General features: G+C 50.7%; 1 protein-coding gene across 7 annotated transcripts in view; it reads right to left on the bottom strand.

Moving 5' to 3' along the window:
• The window catches only part of RAB11FIP3 (RAB11 family interacting protein 3), a 74,556-nt gene that overhangs the window by 3,157 nt on the left and 49,664 nt on the right, over positions 1-21,735 (bottom strand). For 5 of the 7 annotated variants that reach the window (XM_065850461.2, XM_071815383.1, XM_071815382.1 and 2 more), the window contains 11 exons: positions 21,169-21,356; positions 17,810-17,983; positions 14,330-14,464; positions 11,124-11,159; positions 8,441-8,534; positions 6,506-6,609; positions 4,609-4,749; positions 3,839-3,920; positions 1,777-1,914; positions 731-886; positions 176-316 (listed from right to left, as the gene is read on the bottom strand). In XM_065850461.2, coding sequence (XP_065706533.2) covers positions 176-316; positions 731-886; positions 1,777-1,914; positions 3,839-3,920; positions 4,609-4,749; positions 6,506-6,609; positions 8,441-8,534; positions 11,124-11,159; positions 14,330-14,464; positions 17,810-17,983; positions 21,169-21,356 — 1,389 coding nt within the window. The remainder of the gene's footprint in view (positions 1-175; positions 317-730; positions 887-1,776; positions 1,915-3,838; positions 3,921-4,608; positions 4,750-6,505; positions 6,610-8,440; positions 8,535-11,123; positions 11,160-14,329; positions 14,465-17,809; positions 17,984-21,168; positions 21,357-21,735) is intronic. The other 2 variants (XM_065850462.2, XM_071815379.1) reach the window with 2 other exon arrangements.

The following is a 21,735-nucleotide window of genomic DNA, read 5'->3' as shown; positions in this document are numbered from 1 at the left end:
GCTTGGGCATTTCTTTGCGCATGACAGTGAGCAAAGTGAATTTTGGGAGTAAGCTGTAGCACAGACAGAGCCGCATTGGCTCCTTGCAGGCCCCCGGTTGGCTGAGAGGAAAGAAGATGGACCAGCCACCCCAGGAAGACGCTGTTTGAGGTAAGCAGTACCCTGTGGCACATACCTCATCTCTAGAGACTGAGCTAATCTCCGCTGCCAGGGATTCAGAAAAGGAGGCTGAGAAGAGGTTCTTGGCTCCTTGGATGCTCAAGTTAATGATCTGTCCATTCAGTTCATCATTTTGTTCCTTCAGGTTCCTGTTATCCTGTTCACAACAGACAAACATGAGACACTGCTGAAGCACATGGTGTCCCCAGAGCAGATCTGGCCAGGGAAGGTAGAGGCAGCAGCTCGCACAGCACTGGGAACACCACAGAGTCTCCTGACTCCAATTTGGCAGAGCTTGGAGAACCTCTGGAAACGTGGGATGTGCTGTGGAGATCCAGGGGGCAAAGCAGAGAGTAGGAATCTTGAGTGTACATGCTTGTCCTTCAGAGGAAGGAGCCAACCCCTCCTGTCCCAGGGCGGGAGAGCGAGAAAGCAGTGGGCTGCCGGATCCACAGCCAGCTCCTCGCCAGGGAGCTCCTGGGCCCCTGCTGACTGCTCCTGTGTCCTCGGTGTCACGCCTTGTGCAGACCGAGCAGCCAAGACGCTTCCCTCCTTGCCCAGCCCCACTTACCTGCTTGAGCTGCTTGATCTCTTGCTCTAGCTCCGTCTCCCGTGTCCTGCTGTTGTACTCCTGGAGCCCCAAGCTGCTGCTCCTGCCTCTCCGCTGCTCAGCTTCCAGTTTGAAGAGCTGCAAATGCTCAAGCTGCTTCCTGAGGTCCTCAATGAGCTGCAGCGCAAGGGAAGAGGACAACTGAGTACTGCATGTCCTCCAAGCACGGCAGCTGGTGCTGGTCATGACTGGTGTGGCAGATGGGCGGTGCTCCAGCTGGGAACAGCCTCATCAACTGCAGGATTAATAGATCCTTCCTGGGGGTGCACATGGCTTCCCCATCCTCCCCCAGGCCTCTCATGAACAGGAGAGGGGAAGCTACTTAAATACACAAGAGCAGCACTGGAAAGACTTTGTTAGAGCACCAAAGATGCTGGCTATGGGTCTGCAGCACAGACTCCTCCCAGAAACATGGGCACCTGCTTGGGCAGCTCCCTCCTGCCACAGCACTGAATCCTCATCTCACCTGATGGCTCTCAGAATTGCCAAAATAACAATAATTTCCACTTTGAGGCCCAAAGCTCCTTTCCTACCACAACAGCAAGCCCTGCTTGAGCCTCCAGCTGGAAACACCAACCACACAGACACCAGGAAGGTGTCTGGGGGGCTGCATTTCCACCCCAAGCACACAAGAGCTGGCAGCTCTCAGCCAAGCAGCCTTGCACCCCTCTCCTCCCACCTGCTAATGCCTACTGGCTCCACAGGCCATCACCACCGTGCTCTTGCCATCACTCCCTTCCACGCAGGAGAGAAACGGGCCCCACAGGAACAGGTCAGGGTGGCACAGCCCCTCTGGGTTTGCAGATGCAGACACGCTTGGTTTTAATACAGGCAAAAGCAACAGGAGTTACTAGTTAAGCTGCTGTACCACCTTCCTCTGCCCAGGCAGGACCAAATGCTCCAGTTGTATCTATTTTTGGGGAGGCTGCCAAGGCCAGCTTCCCCACACAACCCTAATCTGGGGGACCAGCAGGACAGGGCTGTGGCAGGCAGCCAACTCTACTTACCTCCTGCGTTGACTCCTTCTCCTTCTGAAACTGGTGCCTCTCCTGACTCAGCTTGTCCCCCATCTTCCTCTTTTTCTCCTGTTCCTCTGTGAGCTGCACAGTGAGGTCTTCGATCTCATCCAGCAGCTTCTGCTTCTCCTGTAACGACACGGAAGGCAACAGTCACAGGGCCAGTCCGCTCGGCGCTGCCAGGGCTCTTCCCACTCGCTCAAGGACACGGCGCACGCTGAGCACGGCGGGGAAGGCTCTTCTCGCTGACGCATTCGGATGCTCTGCCTGCTGGGATTTCATTTGCTGTCTGAGGGCTTCAGAGCCTGAGCGCTTTGGCAACAGCAAGAAGAGCCACGCACCAAAAATAGCGCTGCTAGGAGAGAGGGATACAAGAGATGACTCCAGAATAAATACAAACAGGCAAATATCCACACTCGTGCAGCTTTTTGGGCAGTGTGGTGCTGGTGTGGGACACGGCTTGGGTGGAACTGGGGCCAGCACAGGGACTACAGGCCAAGAAGAGACATTAAATCATAAGGCTCCTTAGGTATGAATTTCAGAAAAGCCAGGAATCCAATATCTTAAGCTACTCTAGGGATGCTCATTCTTGGCTCCAGATACTGACCCAAGAAGGAATATGAACAGGTCAAGCCAGGAAGTAAAACACCCAGCCCAGCTGTCCTGCTCTGTCTCCTTCTTATACTCAAAGCCTTGACTGAACATCTGAGGTGGCAGGTAAAGCTTGTCACTTGGTGATGACAATTTGGTGCCCAGGACACTTCCCTGTACAGCAGCACCCTTGTGCCTCTGACCAATTCATCCCCTCCCCATGTTCACAGCCTGGCTCTCCCCGTGAGGAAGGTTTTGGCTTTCAGAAAGCCAGAAATGGCTCAAGACCCCAGACAACGCTGGTATGTGGTGGTGCATGCCATGAAGAGGTGAGGAGCAGCTCCAGCTGCTGGGTCTGGGTGCCCTGCTCCACCAAAAGCACCACACCAGTAGGAAACACAACACTGACAGCAAAATCCTAATTTCAGACACTGGACAAGACGGCAGCTCATCAGCAGGGCTTCTCTCCTCAGCAGGGACGGGCAGCAATTGCACCTCTCACTCCTCATTAATCCTATTAACTGTGGAGAAAAGCAGCACCGCCCTGTACAGAGATTAACGATCAAACTCAACTTTGTGTGGCTGAAACACAACCAGGCAGGAAATTTATCCTCAGACACACAGTGGTTTTCCTCCCTCCAGCCTCACTGTGCTTACAAGGGCTGGGCAGACAAAGACCACTTCATTGTGGCCATATCAGGTAGAGATGGAGCTTCAGGCTCAAAGATTGTGAGCACATGAAATGCACAGAAGCTTGCACAGAAACAAAACACAGCCTCTGTACCAGATGTTACAGCTGTAATCCACATTCCTTCCCAAAAAATGAGGATCTCGTCCATCTTGTGAAGACCACGGCGCCTTGGCAAGCCTTCCACCCCTGCCCTGTCAGCAGCTGCACGGCCTTGAACCCTGAGCAGGGCAAGCAGGGAGAGGATCTGGGAGATAAAACAGTGCTTTGAAGACTCATCATGTAAATCCCAGCGAGGGCATATCTGCCCGGGCAGGATGCGGAGATGAAACGTGCCTGCTCCTCTTCCTCCCTCACAGCAGCATTGTCCCACTGTGGGCTGAAGCCACGGGGATGGGGACAAGCTTTCACAAGAGGGCATGAGTCCCCTCCTGAGCAGCCAGGACAGGGCTGCTACCACCACACACTGCATCTCAGCTTCCCACAGGCTGCACTGTCAGCGAGAGATTGATGAGGGGTTTTGTTAATCCCAGCTTCCAAGCCGAACACTGGGAATCTGCACAGACAGCGGTACGGGATAGCTCCGGTACGATGTGAGGTCTGCAAGGACTGGAAGGCAGAAGAAGCTCTGAAAGGATTTGCTCGTTACATTAAACAGATCTCATGTAGGCCCTTTGTGCAGACAAGAATTTCAGCTCCAGTTATGTGAGGCTGCAGGTAGGAAACCAGAAACACAGTTCTGGCTTGAGTACCCCAAGCACACACGGTCCTCACCTCCTCAAGTCTCTCAATGTTGGCTTTTAAACAAGGGACGCAGGATCTCAACTCGCTGTTCTCATCATCCAGTTGCTGCAGCCTGCAACAGTAAAGAAACATGTAAGAAACTCACTCAAAGATCCCAAGCGTAGGAGACTTGGTTGAAACATCTCTAGGAATATTAAACCAGGACCTGCTGAAGGCCAGCCAGCAATAATTTATCTTTTTCAAAGCAAACTCTGAGACTTCCATGATTTCTACTCCCAGAGGAATAAGAGGGGCATCCACACAACTTTTGGCAAATCTGCTGTCCAGTGCCATGCCCTTCTCAGCCAGGTCTAACACTGTTCTTTAGGCCAAGGGCCTCATCAGTCCATGAGCAAGCCTTGGCACAAGGCACGAGAAAGCAGACATGAAAGTGGAAAACATTTGAGCAAACCGAACATCTGAACAAGCACTATCAAACTGCCTCTCCATTCACACACCATGGGGCAGGTCCATGGATGAAGAACGTGACCTAAATCTAAACTGCATCAGGGAAATTCAAACAAAGTGTCTGAGACCAGGTTCAAGAAGGAGATTGACTTTGAAACAAAGGCAGGAGAAGCAGCCAAAACTCAAGGTTTATAGTTACTTTAGTTACACCTTTAACCAAGCTAAACTCACTGTGCACTGCACTTTGTCCCTGCCAAAGGCTGGAGCTGCAAAGTGCCAGCCTGTGTGCATATTCCAGCGTGTACGTGCGGGTTCAGGAGATCTGCCACTACCCAGCCCTGCCCCAGCCTCACCTGGCCTGCAGGTTCTCAATCTCAATGCTCTTCTCCCTCTCCATTTTGCTCAGCAGCTCTCTCTGCTTCTTGATCTCCTCCAGCAGAGTCTGGTCAGCTCTTAGCTCCTGTTCCTTCAGCTGTTCCTCGAGAGCGTTTGCTCTGTGGAGAGGAGAGAGAGAGGATTAAACGTTCCTGATGGCTCATGCCAGCACACTGACATCCCAAGGGAGGGATCAAACTCTCCTCCCAGCCTTTCTCCCACCCCACAGAATAACTGGGAGAAGCAGGCTGTAAAACAGGGTGACCTTTCAGGGAAAGCACACCCATCACCGTCTCAAGCAACAGATGTACAAGGGCTTCACTTCATCCCAGAAAATGTGTTGGGAATGCAACACAGTCCATGAAATCCCCAAGGACACCATCGCTGACCAACACAAAAGTAAAATAACACAAGCCAGGTGGTTCATGCTGGTATTCTCTCTGTCTAGTCTAGAAGTTTCCAGGCTGCATCAAGCCCCTTTTTAAGGGGGAGGCCAGCAATGGGGTGGGGTGAGGGTGAAAGCACAGTAATAACTTTATAACCCAAAGCCTGTGGGTCACAGCCACAGCATCACCCACAACAAGCTACTTAATCGGAATCTCATCTCAATCCTCCTCTGTTTCACTCTCTCCTGTCTCTAACAAAAAATAAGGGATCTGCAGGTCAGCCCTCTCTGTGTGCCAGCAAAACAGCAATTTCCACACGGTCCTGAGACTGTGACGGTGCAGGTGTTTGCTCAGGCAGGGCAGAGGTACGTGCCAGCACACCTACCTGCCCTCTGGAGCAGGCAGGGGCAGCCTGAGCCCCGTGCCGCAGTAAATCACCCAGCGCCAGCAGCGTCTGAGAGCCAAGGTTTGCCTGGAGGCCGGTGGGCTGGAGTTTACACAATAGTTATAATGGGCAGGCCGGGAAGGCTTTTGCCAGAGGAACCTATTCCTCAACCAGCAACAACTACACTCGGGGATTTACTTGATTAAAAGCTGACTGACGCTTCTGGGCCAAGCCACTAAAGTGAAAACATTTCCCTCCACTGCAAAGTTTATCAGGGCTTAGAGAAACCTTTGTTTGAATCACTCAGTTCCCTGACAGGATTGTTACTTAACAGTCTTACAGCCCTATAGATAAACTCCTGCCAGGCTTATCTGCAGAGGGTAAATACGCTGCTGGAAGGGAGAAGCCTGCCAGATTAGTTAAGGTGGTGATTACATCAAATGGGATCCAAAGGGCTACACCCCAGCCAGAATCCGAGAGCAACAGGATCAAGGCTGGCTGTGGAGAGCACAGGGGTGGGTATTAGGGACCCTGTTGTACCTTCCAGCCAGATCTAATGGGTGAAATAAGGGCCAGAAACAGTCTATACTGAGTGAGTATGAAGTATATACCTTTACTGAATGGGATGCTTTCCAAGAAGCACGCCGCCCCTGCAATCCTCTGAACCAACCCCTGGAACTCCAGAGCCCCACACAGACCTTTCAGGATGGACATGCAGGGTGGGGAAGCACATGTAAAAAGATAACAAAGAAGAGACCCAGAAAAGCCCATGCAGGGTGTCCTGATCACACACAGGGCCCTTGTGCAGAGAAGGCAGCCTGAACCCCAGCTGGATTTAACCACAGCTGCCCTCTGCCAGGGTGGAATTGAATCAGCGAGGGTAGAGCTGCGAAGTTTTCCTGCTATTTTTTCTGTTTGTCTGTCTCCTCTCCTGCTGCCTCCTTTCACTGCACGCTCCAGTAGCACCAGAGCAGCCCTGCCTGCATGCAGGCAGTGGGCTCATGGGGAAGGCACGGGGTGCTGCAGCACAGGTGGGAGGAAGGAAAGGGACTGCAGGCGATGCTAAGCTGGATTTTGGCCATGGCACAAGCCGGGCTCCCTTACCTGTGCACGAGCTGCAGGTTTTCCTGCTTGAGGCGGCTGTGCTGCTCACCATTAGCGGCTGTGTCCTTCTCCAGCTCCGTCACCCGCTTCTCCAGAAAGATCACCTGTGCGACAGGAGAGGGGAGGATCAGCTGCCTGTGCTTAAGGTGCAAAATTGGCACCAAGTGCTGGAGCAACTCCCACCACTCCCAGCACATCGTGCCTGTGCTCCCCACCGAGGGCTGCCTTGGTTTTTTGCACTGATTTAGAGCTGGTCACCCCGACACAGCTCTCAGTGTTGTTTGTGTGCTGCTCTTCGCCATGCAAGGCAGGCTGAGCTGCAGGAGCCATCACTGGGGCTTGCTCCCAGGCCAGCTACTTAAAACCGGATGGTTGCCACTGGAATCAGGTAGCTGTGATTTAAAACATCCTTTTAAAACATCCTTTTATACCCTGGTTTCTCAGTTTTTGATGTCTCACATGTACCAATACAGGGCCAAACACTTTACTCTTTCTTCATACCCTTAATAGTAAAACCCTACATGGAGGTCTTGAGGGATCCCAGCTGGATCACCAGAGCTCTGCTGCCCCCAACTGCAGCCCTGGGGCTGGGGATAACCTCCCGCTGCCTGGAATGGGACTGAAAGATCCTGGGTTCACAGCTACGTTTAATAAAGTCACGTAGGAGGAAACAACGCTAGCTGGTGGGAAAGGATCAGAGATGAGTATTTTCTCCCTGTACCTATACAAGGCTTATTTCAACTGTATTTGCATTTTCATTCACTTTCCCTAAATAGAGCACAGCTTTGAAGAGCAAAGGCGGCCGGGAGGGCCCCTCTGCTTCCCACCCAAGCAGGAGTGTGGGTGGGTGGGGAACTGCAGAAGGACAGAGCTGGTGGTCCCAAAAATCCCATTTATACCCATACAAGAACAATCATAAAATAGAGGCAATTAGGAGCACGTCTGCAAAATCCAAACCATCGCTCGGGGAGAAGGGCAAGTAACATGCAAGTGTACTAAAAAAAGAAACATGCAGAGCACAAGGCCTTTGCCAGAAGCACATACATGTTTTCCCAAGCCAAATGCCTCAGGGAACATGAGTGTTTTATTCAGCTTTCAGACTTGGAAAAATGTCGATTTTTAATTGTTTCTTAAAGGTCTTCTATGCCTTATAATTATATCCGAGTGCAGACACACACATCTGTATTTCTCTTTCACACGCTGCTCCATGCAGCTCTCTATTTGTGATTCCAGAATTAAAGAGCCATTTTCAAGGAGCTTCAGGACTGAAATAGGCATTCACACAAGCTACAACTCCCCTATCTTTAACAAAGAATAACAGGTTGGAAGGGACTTCAAGGATCACCTGGCCTGTCTTTCCCTTAGCTATTTTTAGTGAGGGGTGCTCAAACAAAAGCTTTCTTGTGCTCCTGCCCCGCTCCCATCTTGGCCCACAATCCTTTTCTCCTAACACCCCAGCAAAACCCAACAGGACCAGAACAGAATCAGCTTTACATCTTCATGGCACGAGCAGCAGCGGCAAGAGCGTGCCAAGGAAAGGAAGTCCTTGTTTCACATGAGGCGAGTTTGCTCATCTCAGAAAAGCAGAATCTGAGAACATCTTACGTTAAGAAGAAGTGAAAATACAGCCTGCAAACGGCTACGTGCTCCTCCCAGCGTGCTGGAGGGATGCCAGCCTCACCACGAGCGGGGCAGGACACATCCACCCTGGGAAAAGGCACCAGTGCCACCTCCTGACTCAGCACAGGACCCCAGCCAGCCGACTTGGAGCTCTCGTTCTCCATCCTCTCAATGTGGGGACTTCGGACGTCCCCCCGGCACCGATCTACCGCCAGCTGCACAGCAAGAGAAGCTTCAGCCTAACTCCTGCCTGGGGATCTCAGAGCATCACAAGTCACTAATGCTCCAGGACGGTGCAGACAGCACTGCTCTTACCTTGTCCGTGATATCCTCTTCTAGACACTCCAGCGTATCCCGGTAAGACTCCTCCATCACCCCCACGGACAGCGTGCTCGTCTGGTGCAGCTGTCTATAACAGAGACAAACGACCACAACCCCCAAGAACGTGAACATTAGAGGAAACATCGCAGGGCATGGCGATCTCAGATGACAATGGCTATTGCAGGACACAGTCCCCTCTCTCCCCTCCTCAGCTGCCACCTCCTTTTCCAAGGGAACTGAACAGCACCGCTCCTTCCTGGGCTGCAGGACTGACAGCACAGGGTGGCGTCGGGCAGGTCCCTGGCAGAGCAGCAGTCCTTTGCACCGCCACGTTCAGCAACCCAGCATGCCCAGATGAGGGCTGAGCGAGTGGCTGCTTACCGGCTGAAGGAACATGCCCCACGAGGGAAGCATAGACGTGGACACAAGCTGCTGGGACTTCATACTATGATCACTTGTTCTTGCTCTTTGGCAAAGGAAGAGATAAGAGCTCATTCTTTCCACTTTCTTTCTTTCTGAATGTACCAAGGCTGTGTATTATCCAGCAGAGGACAGAGTACTCTGCTCCAGCCACCGATAAGGTTAATAAGAAGTGGGGAGGCAGCAAGTGTAAGGAGAGGGAGGGGAGAAAAACCCCTGAACCTTTTGTGAAACACCCCAGCCCATCTCCCCATGCCGTCCACAGCAGCAAGCTAATCATTAGCAAGGCGTTGCAACATCGGTGTCCCCAGGGACTGATCTCTGCTTAATGACTGCAGATCAGCTCCATCATCTTGGGGCAAAAGAAACTGCTGTTGCCCCAGGGAGGGGTTGTATTCCAGCTCTGAGAACCCCAGGCAGATGCTGCCTGGAGAAAACCACTCTGCTCTCCCACGGCAACATAAACGAGGAGTAGCCTGATCTGCCGTTGAAGCCAGCGCTTCCTCAGTTTCCATAGGAATTCGTTATGTGGCCTTTCAAATTCACCCCGCTACACAGTATACTCATGCAAACACTCAGGGAACATAACTGGCATTTACCAAAGAGACCACAGCTGAGTGCCAGCCTGGCTTTGCATCCTCACCCTGAGCATATATTTAGATTCTGAAGTCTTGGGCACATTTGTAATTTAAATCATGCCAAACACAACAGGGCCTAAGCAGCTGAGTTTTCTTGGCACAAGCAGAACCCAGATAACAAAAATCAGGAAAGAGCCCTTACAAAAACAAAACAGATTTCCTAAAAGCAAATGTTTTGGTATTATTCAGTAACTACAATATTTGCAACAAAGGGCTTTTTTTGGGTTAATCTTAAGGATCTGGCTCCACGCTGCAGCAAAACCTTGTTACTTCTGTGGTTATCACAAACTAAACTCAGCTGCTCTTGAATTAACCAACGTTTACCTAAGCCCAGAAGTGCCAGTCTCAGAAAAGCAGCTTGCAAATGCAACGGGTCAGGAGGGCTCTGTCCCCCATGGAACAGGGGATCTCCATTCCACAAAGTTTAACGCAAATTTCCTCTGCCAGATACGGGACATAAACTAGTCCTAAAACAGGAAACATGGGGACAAGCTGCTCCCTTCAACCTTCTTTCCTGCCAGTGTTTTTAACAAAGATCTAGAAAGTAAGATGACTGGAACTAGGAAATGTAATATCAAGGACCTGCTTCCTTGCCAGGAGGGGAAATCGTGCCAGGGGAGACTTGCTGACTGCAGGAAAAATAGAGAAGGGAAAGGTGTGAGAGCACAGCCGGGAGGGAGAGGTGCAGAGAAGCTGCTCCGGTCAGTGCAGGGAGCAGACGGAGTGTCAGCGTGCAGGGGTACGAGCACCACCCAAATCGAGCTGCCATTTCCTCTGCAGCATCCCTGCCTGCCTGGAATCGAGCACTGCAGAGGGTAATCGCCCTCCCGAGCGGGGCAGGTGAGATAAAAGCACAATGACACGGGAACAGGAGGGATGGTGAAGCTGGGAAAGGAAAGGTGAGCACCAGGTTTCATCGAGAGGGGACGGAACCCCTGTCCAAGCAATTCAGGGCAAAATCTGCAGCTTCACCTGCGCAGGCAGAGATAAAAATGCCCACAAGGAAAGGGCAACTGGCACTACATGAGACGGTCCCACAGGAGAGGAGCAGCACAGAGTTAAACCCCAGCTCCCCCTCGGAAGTCCCCAAAGCCCCTGGCGGGTTAGATTGGCTCCAGCAAAATCACACACTGAGGATTACACTGAGCACAGTAAAATAGAACCACGAGGGTTGTCCAGGGTGGCTGGTTTTTAGGAGTGCTGGAGAAACCCAAGGGAGTGCACTGACTGGGCCTGTCTTCTAAAGACTCTAGGGACCCACCACGGTGACACCAGGGAGGGGACAGCCCAGCCAAGCAGTCAGAAGGACATGCCCTTCTAGAGACTCATTCCCTGCTCCACATGCCCCCTGCTAGGGCACTGGTGGGACGGAGGGGACAAAGGACCCCTACTGCTGTCCTGGAAAAACATCAGTTGACACCAGCCTCCAGCTGTGTGCATGAGTGAGAAATCCCCATTTCAGAAAAACAGCTATTGCAAACTATATCAGAATGAAACCAGCTTTTCCCCAGCACTATGCAACATGTCTAGAAGTATGACACTGCAAACTGATTTTGACAGCCCTCCTCCCGCGGGCCCAGCACCCCTCTCACCGACCAGTAACACGAGCATGAGCTTACCTTGCCACTTTCTTGCTTGAGAGTCTTTTATTCGGACTGCAAAATGAGGAAAACACAGGAAAGAGTTAGGAAAGCTGACAGCGGAGAGCAAGGGAAACAGGAAACTGGAAGCGCTCCGGGCACATCCTCTGCTATGGCATGAAGCACCCGCGCAGCCCGGCCAGCCCCAGCAAAGGGCAGGCGAGGAAACCGCTCACGTATGTAACAACGCGTGATAATGAACCAAATGGAATAACGTCGCAGAAAACCTCACCACCTCCAGCAATGGGATCCTCTCACCGGCACATCCCTGTCCTGAAAGCTGATCCCCAAGGAAAGGGCTAAGAATAGCAGTGAGTTTGGTGCGGTTCAGCCTGGAGCCGACGGCAGCCCCAGCTCCATCTCCTGCATCCCACAGCAGCCCCAGTCCTCCAACAGGCACTTCCATCCTTCTGCATGCTGGTTTGCACTTCTCATAAAGATTATTCTCACTATTTGGCTCTGGATCACCAGAGAATTGCTGCCTACGTGTAGCTCGGAGATTTTAGGAGCTGTAGATCATGTTCCTTTCTGGATTTTAAGCGCAAGCACCGTTAAAATCACTGGGGACGGGTACAAGCTCTCCTTTGCACAGATCACACACCCTGGCTCTGAGTATGCCTGAGCCAGCTGCCACCATACCACAGCGGTCAGGATTTAGCTAATGCTCAGCATGACCCGCAGTACTAACAGCCAAGGTCTGCATGACCCTGCTCTTCAGGACGGTGCTGCAGGCTCTCCTGCTGAGAAAAGAAGACCTTTTTCAGAAATGACTACTTGCTAATATGTTCCTTCTACTCCTTCGGTTGTGATCGATGCAGCTGCATATGCTAATGAAGCAAACAGGGCTTGGATCTCACTCCTCATCTTCCACCCAAACACATGCTGTTGTCAAACAGATGCCACTGGGACACATCACTGACACCAAATCACCACTGATCGATGACAGCAAACACGGCTCTAGCCTGAGTGGAGAAGCAGCAACTGCATTCCCTGGTGCTTAGCTCAGTTTAAAGAAAAAATAAAGAAAATAATCTGGGAGTCCATTCCTGCCTAGAGCTGCAACAATTACATTAGTTCTTAGAAGGAGGAACTGGAAATAGCTGAGGACAATTTTCTTTTTATAAAAAACCATGAACGACCAGGGGCTGTTGTCAGGGTTACCAGCCCTCGTGTCAAAAGTGCATCCTCAAACCTGGACTTCCAAGCAGCACAAGAGCCGCTGCTGTCCGGGCTTCAAGGCCGCTCGGCACCCGCCCGGGAAGGAGGTCAGACCCTCGTGTTGCCAGCAGTTGTAACCGGTCACGTATGTCCCCAGCACTGCAGGGAGAAACAATATTTTTCTCCGCAAAAAGCTTATAGGAAGCAGTGCTGGTACCTGCGGTTCTCTCGGGGCGAGGGGAGACACACCACTGCTGCTTCAAGGGCACCAAAACAAAATGTACTTGCGCAGAACTGGTTCATCTCGAGCTTCTGACGGATTTCTTCCCTGTCTTCCTGTGCCGTGGGTTCCATCAGCAGCAGCCCAATGCTGGGACCAGGCTCCCCACCTTATGCCCAGTACAAAACACTGTAAATACACTCACAGCCTTTCAGAGTGAGGCTGTTACACTGCAGCTTGGGCTTCACCCCAGCTGCCAGCATCCTCTGGAGAAGGAGTCTTCAGGCTTTGCCTGCCAGGCATGGTGTGAGTGCTGGGCCCAGATTTAGGTCCAATTTCTGCTGCTCTCTTCTCCTGCGGCCCAGGACTTCTCCTCTTCAGTGAGGGCTTTGTGCTGCTGGTGATGCTGGGAGCAAACAACAGGTCCTGCCATGTCCTGCACGGGGACACCTCACTCATCCTCACCACAGGCAGGGTGGGCAATGCCCTTCCATCAGGTTGGTGCGCAGGGGCACCTGGAACAAGTTTCCAGCAAAATTATGCATGGAAAACCCTCAGCGCAGATGGAGGAACCACACCTGCTCGCCCTGAGCCCAAATGGCACACGTTAAATCAAAAGCTATGGAATTCCCGCTGTGACACCACAAAGCTGCCTCTGAAAATCCCAACCTACCACAGGAGGCTCTGAGGTGTTATTTCAGCTCTGAAGGTAAATTTGGTGGAGAAAGCCTGAAACAGAGTGGGGCTACCGGTATATCCAGGGAAGTCCAGCATTCTCCTTAATAACTGCATAATGTGAGACCCATTGCTGACCCTCAAGGCCTCCAACAGGCAACTATTTACCCAAGAAAGGAAAACAAATACTTTCTCCGTTAAAAAAAATTGTCAAGCTCCTAATTGTTTTCCAGTGCTCTTCCCATGGTTAAACAGCTCAGGAGAGCACCCATATCACACTGTCCCTGTAGAGGATAGGTAGAGACCAAGAACGTGACCAAAAACTGGGCTTGAAAAAGCACACCAGATGTGAGCAGAATGATTACCATGAAGGCCATCATCCTTCTGCCTGGAAGACAGCAAACAGGTCTGAAAAAACAAATAGAAATCCCTCCCCATTTGTCAAATCTGCAAGTCCAGCTGCTGGCTGGTAGATCTCAAGATGTTACATTCAACAACTTGGGAAGTTTCTACGCAAAGGCGCTGGCGTGTATCATGTGGTGACACACTGGTGGGCAGGCAGCTGGTGAAACTGGGTGAAACAGGATTTTTCTGCTGCAAAGCAAGCGCCTACAGGAGAGGTCCCAAGCCCCAGAGAGCAAGCTGATGCTTTCAGACTCCTGCGGCAGCGGAAGGACGGGCTGTAGCCACAGACAGGCTGGACCAGCAGCTCAGGTGTCCACGCTGGGCATCACCCGCCAGAAGACCTGGCAGTCTTTTCCTTGGTGACAGAAATACTGTACATGATCAGCTTACGGTCTCAAGTCCCGATGCAGGGACTGCATTATTTGGAGCATGGAGAAGCCCCCACCACTCAGCAGGACATGCAAAGAGGCTGCCCAGAGCAGAAGGGAAGGCTCTCGTTGTCTGCCAGCCTCCGTGACTCAGATTAAAGGAAACTTCTGCTCACCCTCCATGATGTTATCAGTCTTTACCACCTGGAGAAGTTCACCTCAGTCAGTGAAACCCATCCCCTTTGGCAACCAGGAATCAAGCAATGCACCAGCAAAGGAAAGCTGTGCAGGACAAGGAGAGTCTTCCCTTCCAGAGCATCATTCCCAACACTGAAATGGCCACACACAAGCCCAATTACCTATTCATTTCAAGATCATTCAGGCGAGCAGAAAGATCCTCGAGGCGGTTGATTTGTTTGTGGCACTGGCTACAGTAAAACTCAAATGCTTCATCTGCAATAATGCTGTGCAGTTTCGCAGCAAGAGGATTGGTGCTAGAGAAATCACAAGGGTAATTTCAACAGGACAGAACAGACAGGACTGATTTTCATCCATGGCTTCCACAAGCTGAGCGTATATTGGGGCAGGAGAGCTTTTGGTGCGAAATGCAAGACTTGCAATTAAAAACTTCGAGGCAGACTGGGTCACCTCCCCCCTCGATTTTAGAAGCCAAACGATAGTCAACAGGGAGTTGCTATAAATTAGCAGGACTTCCATCACCCTCCTCCCAGAGACTTACAGCAGCTGAGCTTGGCTCATGTTGAGCCAAGCTCAAAAAAGTTGTTGTAATTCAGCTGCTGTTTCCTACAGAGTAAAGCACATAGAAGCTGAAGCAGCAGCTTTGCCTCATTGTAGGGAATATCATTTGGCCAGGGGATGTGGGAGTCTACAGGACTTTAACAGCCTGGGGAGCTAATGGGTCTGATCAGCTTTCCATTTTCAGCAGCTGATGTGGAAAACAAGGTGCCAAGGCATTCACCAACACTGGCAAACCAGGGAGCCATCTCCCACACTTGACATGATGTGGGCAGGACAGCATTTGGCCAAGGAATTCTGAACAGCAAAGAGTTTGTGTTACTTCGAGGCCAAATATACACCACAAATCACTTTTGTAGGGAAACGTGCTTCTGGAAGCCACAGACTTTAATCAAAGAAAGGTTAATAGTGAAAGAACAAAGCAGTTCAATAAGAAAGACAAGTAAAGGTGTGAGCAACACAAGCAAGCTTAAAACCAGAAGGCATCTGAAAGGGCTGGTCAATCCTGTGACAGAGATCCAGGCTGGCAAGTCCTGGCCTGGGAGATGCTGAGGGACCAGAATATTCCAGAAGGGGTCCCCTGGCTCAGCACCTTTGCATAACCCCTTACTGATGTTTTTTGGTGGCAGTGGGTTGTCAGTAGCCCAGCCACCCCCAGGGTCAGGCCTCTGAGAGTCTGCGTCATCTGTACAGTATTTCCAAGTCCCATTAAAACACACAACTGGACAATGGTAAATACCGAATTGCTTATCTCTTCCCATCCCCAGAAAAAAATATTATTGTAAAACATTACCCCTATCCTGTGGGGTAAGTTTGGACCCACTAGCAGTCAGTTGTTGCTCAGGCTTTGTGCAGGGTAAGAGGTGACAGAAGCTTTGTGGCACCTGGAAGAAGCGATATGCCCTTTCCTGGGCTCTGCCCCATGCCCGGCTGCACGTCAGCCCAATTACACGAGTCCTCACCCCTGCTGGGAGGCAGAACAGCTCACCTGGCTGGGCCTATCCCTGCGTGAGGTGTGAACCCGAGCCATTAAGCGCCAGGGGAAAAGCATAAAGGAGAACCCGTGGGCCAGCATGGCAACTCTTCAGGCGCGTGCAGATACACTTGGCCTCTGGCTGCGCTGGGTTTTTGCCTGTTGAGTGGGCGAGAGCTCAGCAGCACTGCGCCTCGGGGTGTCCTCACCTACCCCTGGTGGCAAGCTGCCACCTCTGCGCCACAGGCAGCCTCCCTGCCTCCTTCCTGCATCTCCTGCCTCCTTCCTCCATCTCGTGGAGAAACGTTCATCCTCCATGGGTCATTGGCAAACACCAACTCAGCACGCTGGCAGTCGAAATGGGTGCATGTGAGGAGGTTTCCTTTCGGACTTCTACTGGATGGATGTGCCAGGGAAGAGGTGGCAACCCAAAAGGAGGGGTTGCAAATGCGCACGCAAGGACTCAGCAGGAAAATGCAATACGCCATAGTGTTCTCTGAAGGCTCTTGGATTTTGCATTACTTTCCTGGTGAAGATCTGGAGCTGTGGCAGAAAATTTGTTGATGTTGTTCCTGTTCAAATACTCTTGTAACATGGAAATGGTGGGTGGTGGTGTGCCCATTTATAAGCAATACTGTTCCTTGCACTCAAACCACAGCAAAATAAAAAAAATTCAGCCTAAACCAGTGATATCCTGTAGTTCCTTAAGATTTCCCTATATTCAAACGCACTGACGAGGCAGGGCTTTGTTCAGAAAAACAGCACAATCTCAGAGAATGATCAGCTAAGGACTTTCACACACGCAACGATAACCCAAGGTAAGGGCTAGACCTGAAAGACATGAGGAAATCCTCTGTTTCAAACAGAGCTGCATTCTTTACTCTGGAGGTTTTGCAGGGTTTCTCTGCTGCCTGGCTCCCCAGCAAGCCCCAGCAGTGAGTCTCCAGCACAAACCACCATGAGCTGCATGGCCTTGTGCCAAGTGAGCACCTCCCAGGTGGGGAAAGATGCTGCAGAGCATGATCTTGTGGATAAGATCCAAAGAGACAGAGCAGCAGAGTGGAGACAGTGCCTTGACAGAGCAAGATATGAACGCTGGGAGCATAGGCAGTCTGGGAGCTCCAGACTGGTATTAAAGAAAAAAGTTCAACTGATTGCAAAGCTCTTTTAGTTAAGTATTTGCTTGACAGGAGCTTGACAGGACTAGGTTGGAGGGCCATCCTCAAGGAGAAACTCAGAATGAACACCAAGGCTGGTTTTCATCTGGGAGCACTTCCCATGCTGCAGCACTGGTACAGACAGACATACACAGTGCAAACAAAGAACAAAGGTGGATGAATCACATGTCCCTTCCACGGCAGGGTATCCCATCACATCAAGCACTGGAGCACCAGTTTCCTGAAGGCATGGGTTAGGTGTGCTTTACAGCAACACTCTCCTATTGCAGGTTTCGTTAATGTCTTCGAAATAGCTGCTATACCAGCAAAAAAGAAAATCAGCCCCAACCTGCAGCACAGTGCAGGTGTGGAGATTAGACAGTAATTCTTCCCTGTCAGCCCTGTGCAACCAGAATGGCCCAGACTCTAGGAAGGGCTCCACATACCCCATCGGCTGCTGTCTATCCCAGCCAGAACTAGGACAGCTGCCTGGAGAGGGGAGGCTGCCACAGCTTGTGCAAACCCAACCAAGCACTTTATCAAAGCCAAAAATACAAGCACAGGAGAAAAAGGGGAAAAAAAAGTCATCCAACCAGACAAGGGATGGTTTTCTCTGCTGGAAGGGTCTGTGAGGAGCCATGTCACTAACAGGAATGGGAATGTGGTGCTGTTCTGGGCGCACGTGAACCACACATACACAGACCCACTGCTGGGCACAAGTGCCTCTGAATGGGAGAGAGGACACTGTTCAGGGAAAGAAAAGATTGAGGGAGGTGTCTCCTCTTCTACTTCTGAGTTGATTAGCCCCTTGTATCCAAATTTTGCCAGGAATCTCCTCTTGCAGGCTGACTGGTATGCAGACCCAAAGGAAACAGCTCACACGCACAAAGCCAGGCGAAGGCACTAAGCAATGAAATGGGTTTAAACATTGCAAGTGCTGTGCTGAGCGTTACCTGGGGGAGAGGAACGTGGAGCTATTAAAGCTGCTTTCCCCATTACACAAGCTGTCCGAGAACAAATCTGCTTCATTTCCTTCTCCATAATCCTCAAAATGCTCCTCTCCACTAATGACCGTGACGATGGAGTGGCTGAGGTCCGAGCCCAGGGGCAGGTCGTGCGGATGGGATCTGTGGGAGCAGAGAGGAGACGTTAGAGAGTGGCCACTGCAGCAGCCTTTCCAATTGCATCCGATACATCCACTTGCCAAGTCACATCCATTTTGGGAGACCAGGCCAGCTCTTCCTTATAGTGCAATTCACCCTATACCTTGAACATTGAAGGGGCAGCCCAGGCACCACCAGGAAGTTTGCAGCAGGTTTTTTTTCCACAACAAACCAGTGTATTTCCACACAAGCTCCCCTGGCAGCTGCAATGTAGGATCTGGGGGAAGGACCTGCAGGACAGCACCCAGGGCTGGTGGCAAGCCCTTGCACAGCACGGACAATACCAAAAGCACAGCAGAGAAAAAGCTTGGCATGTCCCAAACACACCCTAAATATGTTTTGAATGACATCATCAGCCTCCATGCTGGGTTCACGCTCACTTGGTGCTGTATAATCCTATCAAAAGCCCAGCAGTGGGGTTTAACACTATAACCTCCCCCCATGACACAAATTCCGGTGGTTTGCAGGCGGCTGCCTAACCCAGCAGCAACAAAACCCCTGGCAAGACAAAGGAGCCCTTTCCCTGCCCCTGCTGGGAAAACACTGCACGCAGCCGTGACAGTCTTGGAGGGGGAGGGCATGCTTTTTCATGTGTTTTTGACACCGGATCCAGAAGGCTGTAGTGTGTTAAGGTTCAGCCTAAACCCCGAACACACCCAGCACAGGTCCTGTGACATCCTTTGCTTCGGAGGGGATGCAGCTCAGCACAGAAGTCCTTGTTTCTGTATGTGTCTTTTCACATGCACGGTGTTGTATGAAGTCAAGCCACCACAGCAGTACGTGTCCACTCTTGGAGGACTTTCCTGCTCAGGACTGCAGAGCTTTTAAAATTAAGCTTGGGGGTGTTTCTAAGAACCAGGCTGTGAAAGCAGCCCATGTGTCTGTGAGCCACAGGTATGTGTTTTGGGGGACTAGCACCACTCCTCTCTCCAAAACTCAGTGCTTTAAAACAAAACAAAACACAAAAAAGATTGCATTATTATAAAAACTGGTATTTCAGGCTATGCTCCCACCTTCATCTACTTGCTAGGAGAGGGAAAATGGGGGTATGACTAGATTGCTGTACTAAATCAGAAAGAAAAAAAGATTACAGATAAGCCATTTATAACAAAAACCTGCACCATCTGAAGGATTTACCCTTATCCTGTTAATAAAAAGCATGTCAATTCTCCAGCCAAAACAGCGGCAGATCTCTATTTAACCACAGACAAGTCCACTCCAGCTTGCGGGCATCTGCACATCTCCCTTGTGCACTCCGAAATCCCGTTCTTCCCGCAGTGGGATCTAGCAGAAACCCATCCTCCCCGGCAGTGAGTCAGACACTGCACCCAGCAAACCACTGCCAAAAGCATCGGAAATCTCTCCAGAAATAGAAGGCAGGGGGTGGAATTTCTAAGTGACAAGCAAAATCCAACCCCAAATCTCTAAATTTGGGGTTGTGGTTTGACAAGCACCACACAGAAGCAGATCTGATCGGGCACCTGGAAACCCTCAGCCAGGGATGCTTCAGGCAATAAATAGTGCAAGTATTTCATATACACCTATTGGGGGCTCTATTAGTTTTGAGATCCAGGGTTCAATTAATCTTTACTACACATAGTCTAAATAACCACTTAAGTTCAAACCATCTAAAGTATGTTGAGCTTTAACAGCTACTGAAAAGCAGCACTGAAGCTTTGATTCAGTCCACCAGCTGTGTTGCTCAGATTATACTTACTCGCTGTCCCCTGGAAAAGCTCTGAGCACTCACCCTGCCTGGTGTTTGATGGTACCAAAACCAGCCCTCAGCAACCTGGGAACAGACCTCCAGAGGTTTCTGTCTCAAGCCTTCCCAATCTTTAAGCCAAAAGAACTTTTTCCTTGATTTTTCTTTTGCCTACCTGGAGTTTGCACACATTTAACACACCTGACAACAGGCACCACGGCGCTTGGGCAGAGCACCCAAAGGACACCCGCCCTTCCCAAGCCCACACCGGGAGTAGCAGGCAAGCCTCAAGAACAACCTCATCTTAAAAGAAATTCCCAAGAATTTTGTACCTACAGGCAGGTGAATCCAAGGCACGTCATTTTCCCCAGAGGACGAGAGCGCACGCAGGCTGCCATGGCCCCTCCAGAGACCCTCCGCTCAGTGCTTGGGGAGTTCAGCAACCGACTGTATCCAAATTTAACTGTCACTGAGCTGAACACGCTGGGGTGAGGAGAGCCTAGCCAGATAATCTCATTTATTCTCTAATCCACAGCACCCTTTCAGCCCCGGCGCTGGGTGACCAGCAGCACTGACTGCTCACCACATCTCTAATGTCCCCAGATGTGATTTTGGGGTGAGGGAAGCCCAGTGCCTTCTAAAAGCGATAGGAACTGTAAGTACTCACCAGAGCATCAAGCCTGGGTGATGTGTTTTTGGTCAAAATAGTTCTGTGTGTTAGCAGACCTCACGCGATGATGGTTTCAGCACAGATCAGTGCTCTTTGGTCACTATTAAATGACTTATTCCCTCCCCTCCTGCCTGCCAGCACCCCAGTTTCACCCCAAAAACCACTTTTCCTGCAAAATCTAGGAAATGAGGCGGGCCCAGGAACAGTTTTGCCAGCAGCAGTTCAGACCTGGGGAAGATGATCTCAGCTCACACTTCTGCGCTCCAGGCACAAGTTTAAAACTAGTTATTACAGGAGGTGGTTGCACATCAAAGGGTGCACACATGTTTAGGAAAAACAAGAATATGATGAGTTCCCCTCCTGACTTGAAAATTACATGTTGTGTTTCTGGCTTAAGCAATAGATTAAAAACTGCAAGTATTTCAGGTGTTTGGATCATCTAAGAACTTATTTTAGAGGTTAAAGATGCTAATGAGGGTACAGAAGTTCTCCAAAGGCAAGCAACAATTAAGTCAAAGAGATTGCCCAGCAGAGCTCCAAAACAGCCTACACATGGTGCGGTCTAATTATTATCATTATTCTCAAAGAAGAGCTATTTTGGTCTTGGACAAAGTTACAAAGACAAAGAACAAGCCAACCAGTTTCAGCAAGACAGACTCAGCCCACTTTGTTTTAAATCCTCAGGCTGCATCTCCCTCAGTTCTTGTCTGCTCCCAGTTTGCCGGAGTCTCCTGCCCTGCATGGTGAGTTTTGCTCCTCACCCTTCCCACTCACCCATGCTCCGGCTCCTCGATGGGGTCGGTGAACTCCGAGTGCACGGTGGAGTCGATGGCACTGTCTGTTTCTACTTCGTCGTGCATCTCGTGATGTACTAGTGTGCTGGTGTCTTCATCTGTGAAGGTTTCGCACTCGCTGTATGTGCTCTCTGAGCCCATGTAAGCACTGTCAGTCACCTCATTTGCCTGTTAAAAAAAACACGAGGGAAACAAAATAAGATAGTATAGCTGTGCCATTTAATTGCAGAACAGGACAAAACACGCATGGGCAGCTCATTACTGCTGTCTTGTATTTCTAAGCACAGCAATCTAACCTGCTAAAAGCAGCGTGAGCTGCACCCCACATCCAGGTGCTGCTCTGTCTCCAGGACCAAAGACTGAACACCCCCTGGGGTGCCCCGTGGCCTTTGGGCCACGCATGCTTCACAACAGCAGCATTTGGAAAGCAGATTACGGAAATATGCACTAAATAAGAGTTGGAGGGAGATTTTGTTGTGAGCAAGTATGGATTTGTCGAGTCCAGGAGGGATTACCCACTGCTTACTCAGCAGTTCCTACCACCGTT

The sequence above is a fragment of the Patagioenas fasciata genome, chromosome 15, assembly GCF_037038585.1.
Source record: "Patagioenas fasciata isolate bPatFas1 chromosome 15, bPatFas1.hap1, whole genome shotgun sequence".
NCBI lineage: Eukaryota > Metazoa > Chordata > Aves > Columbiformes > Columbidae > Patagioenas > Patagioenas fasciata.
The sequence above is the reverse complement of the archived record's forward strand: the minus strand, read 5'-3'. Positions and strand labels throughout refer to the sequence as shown.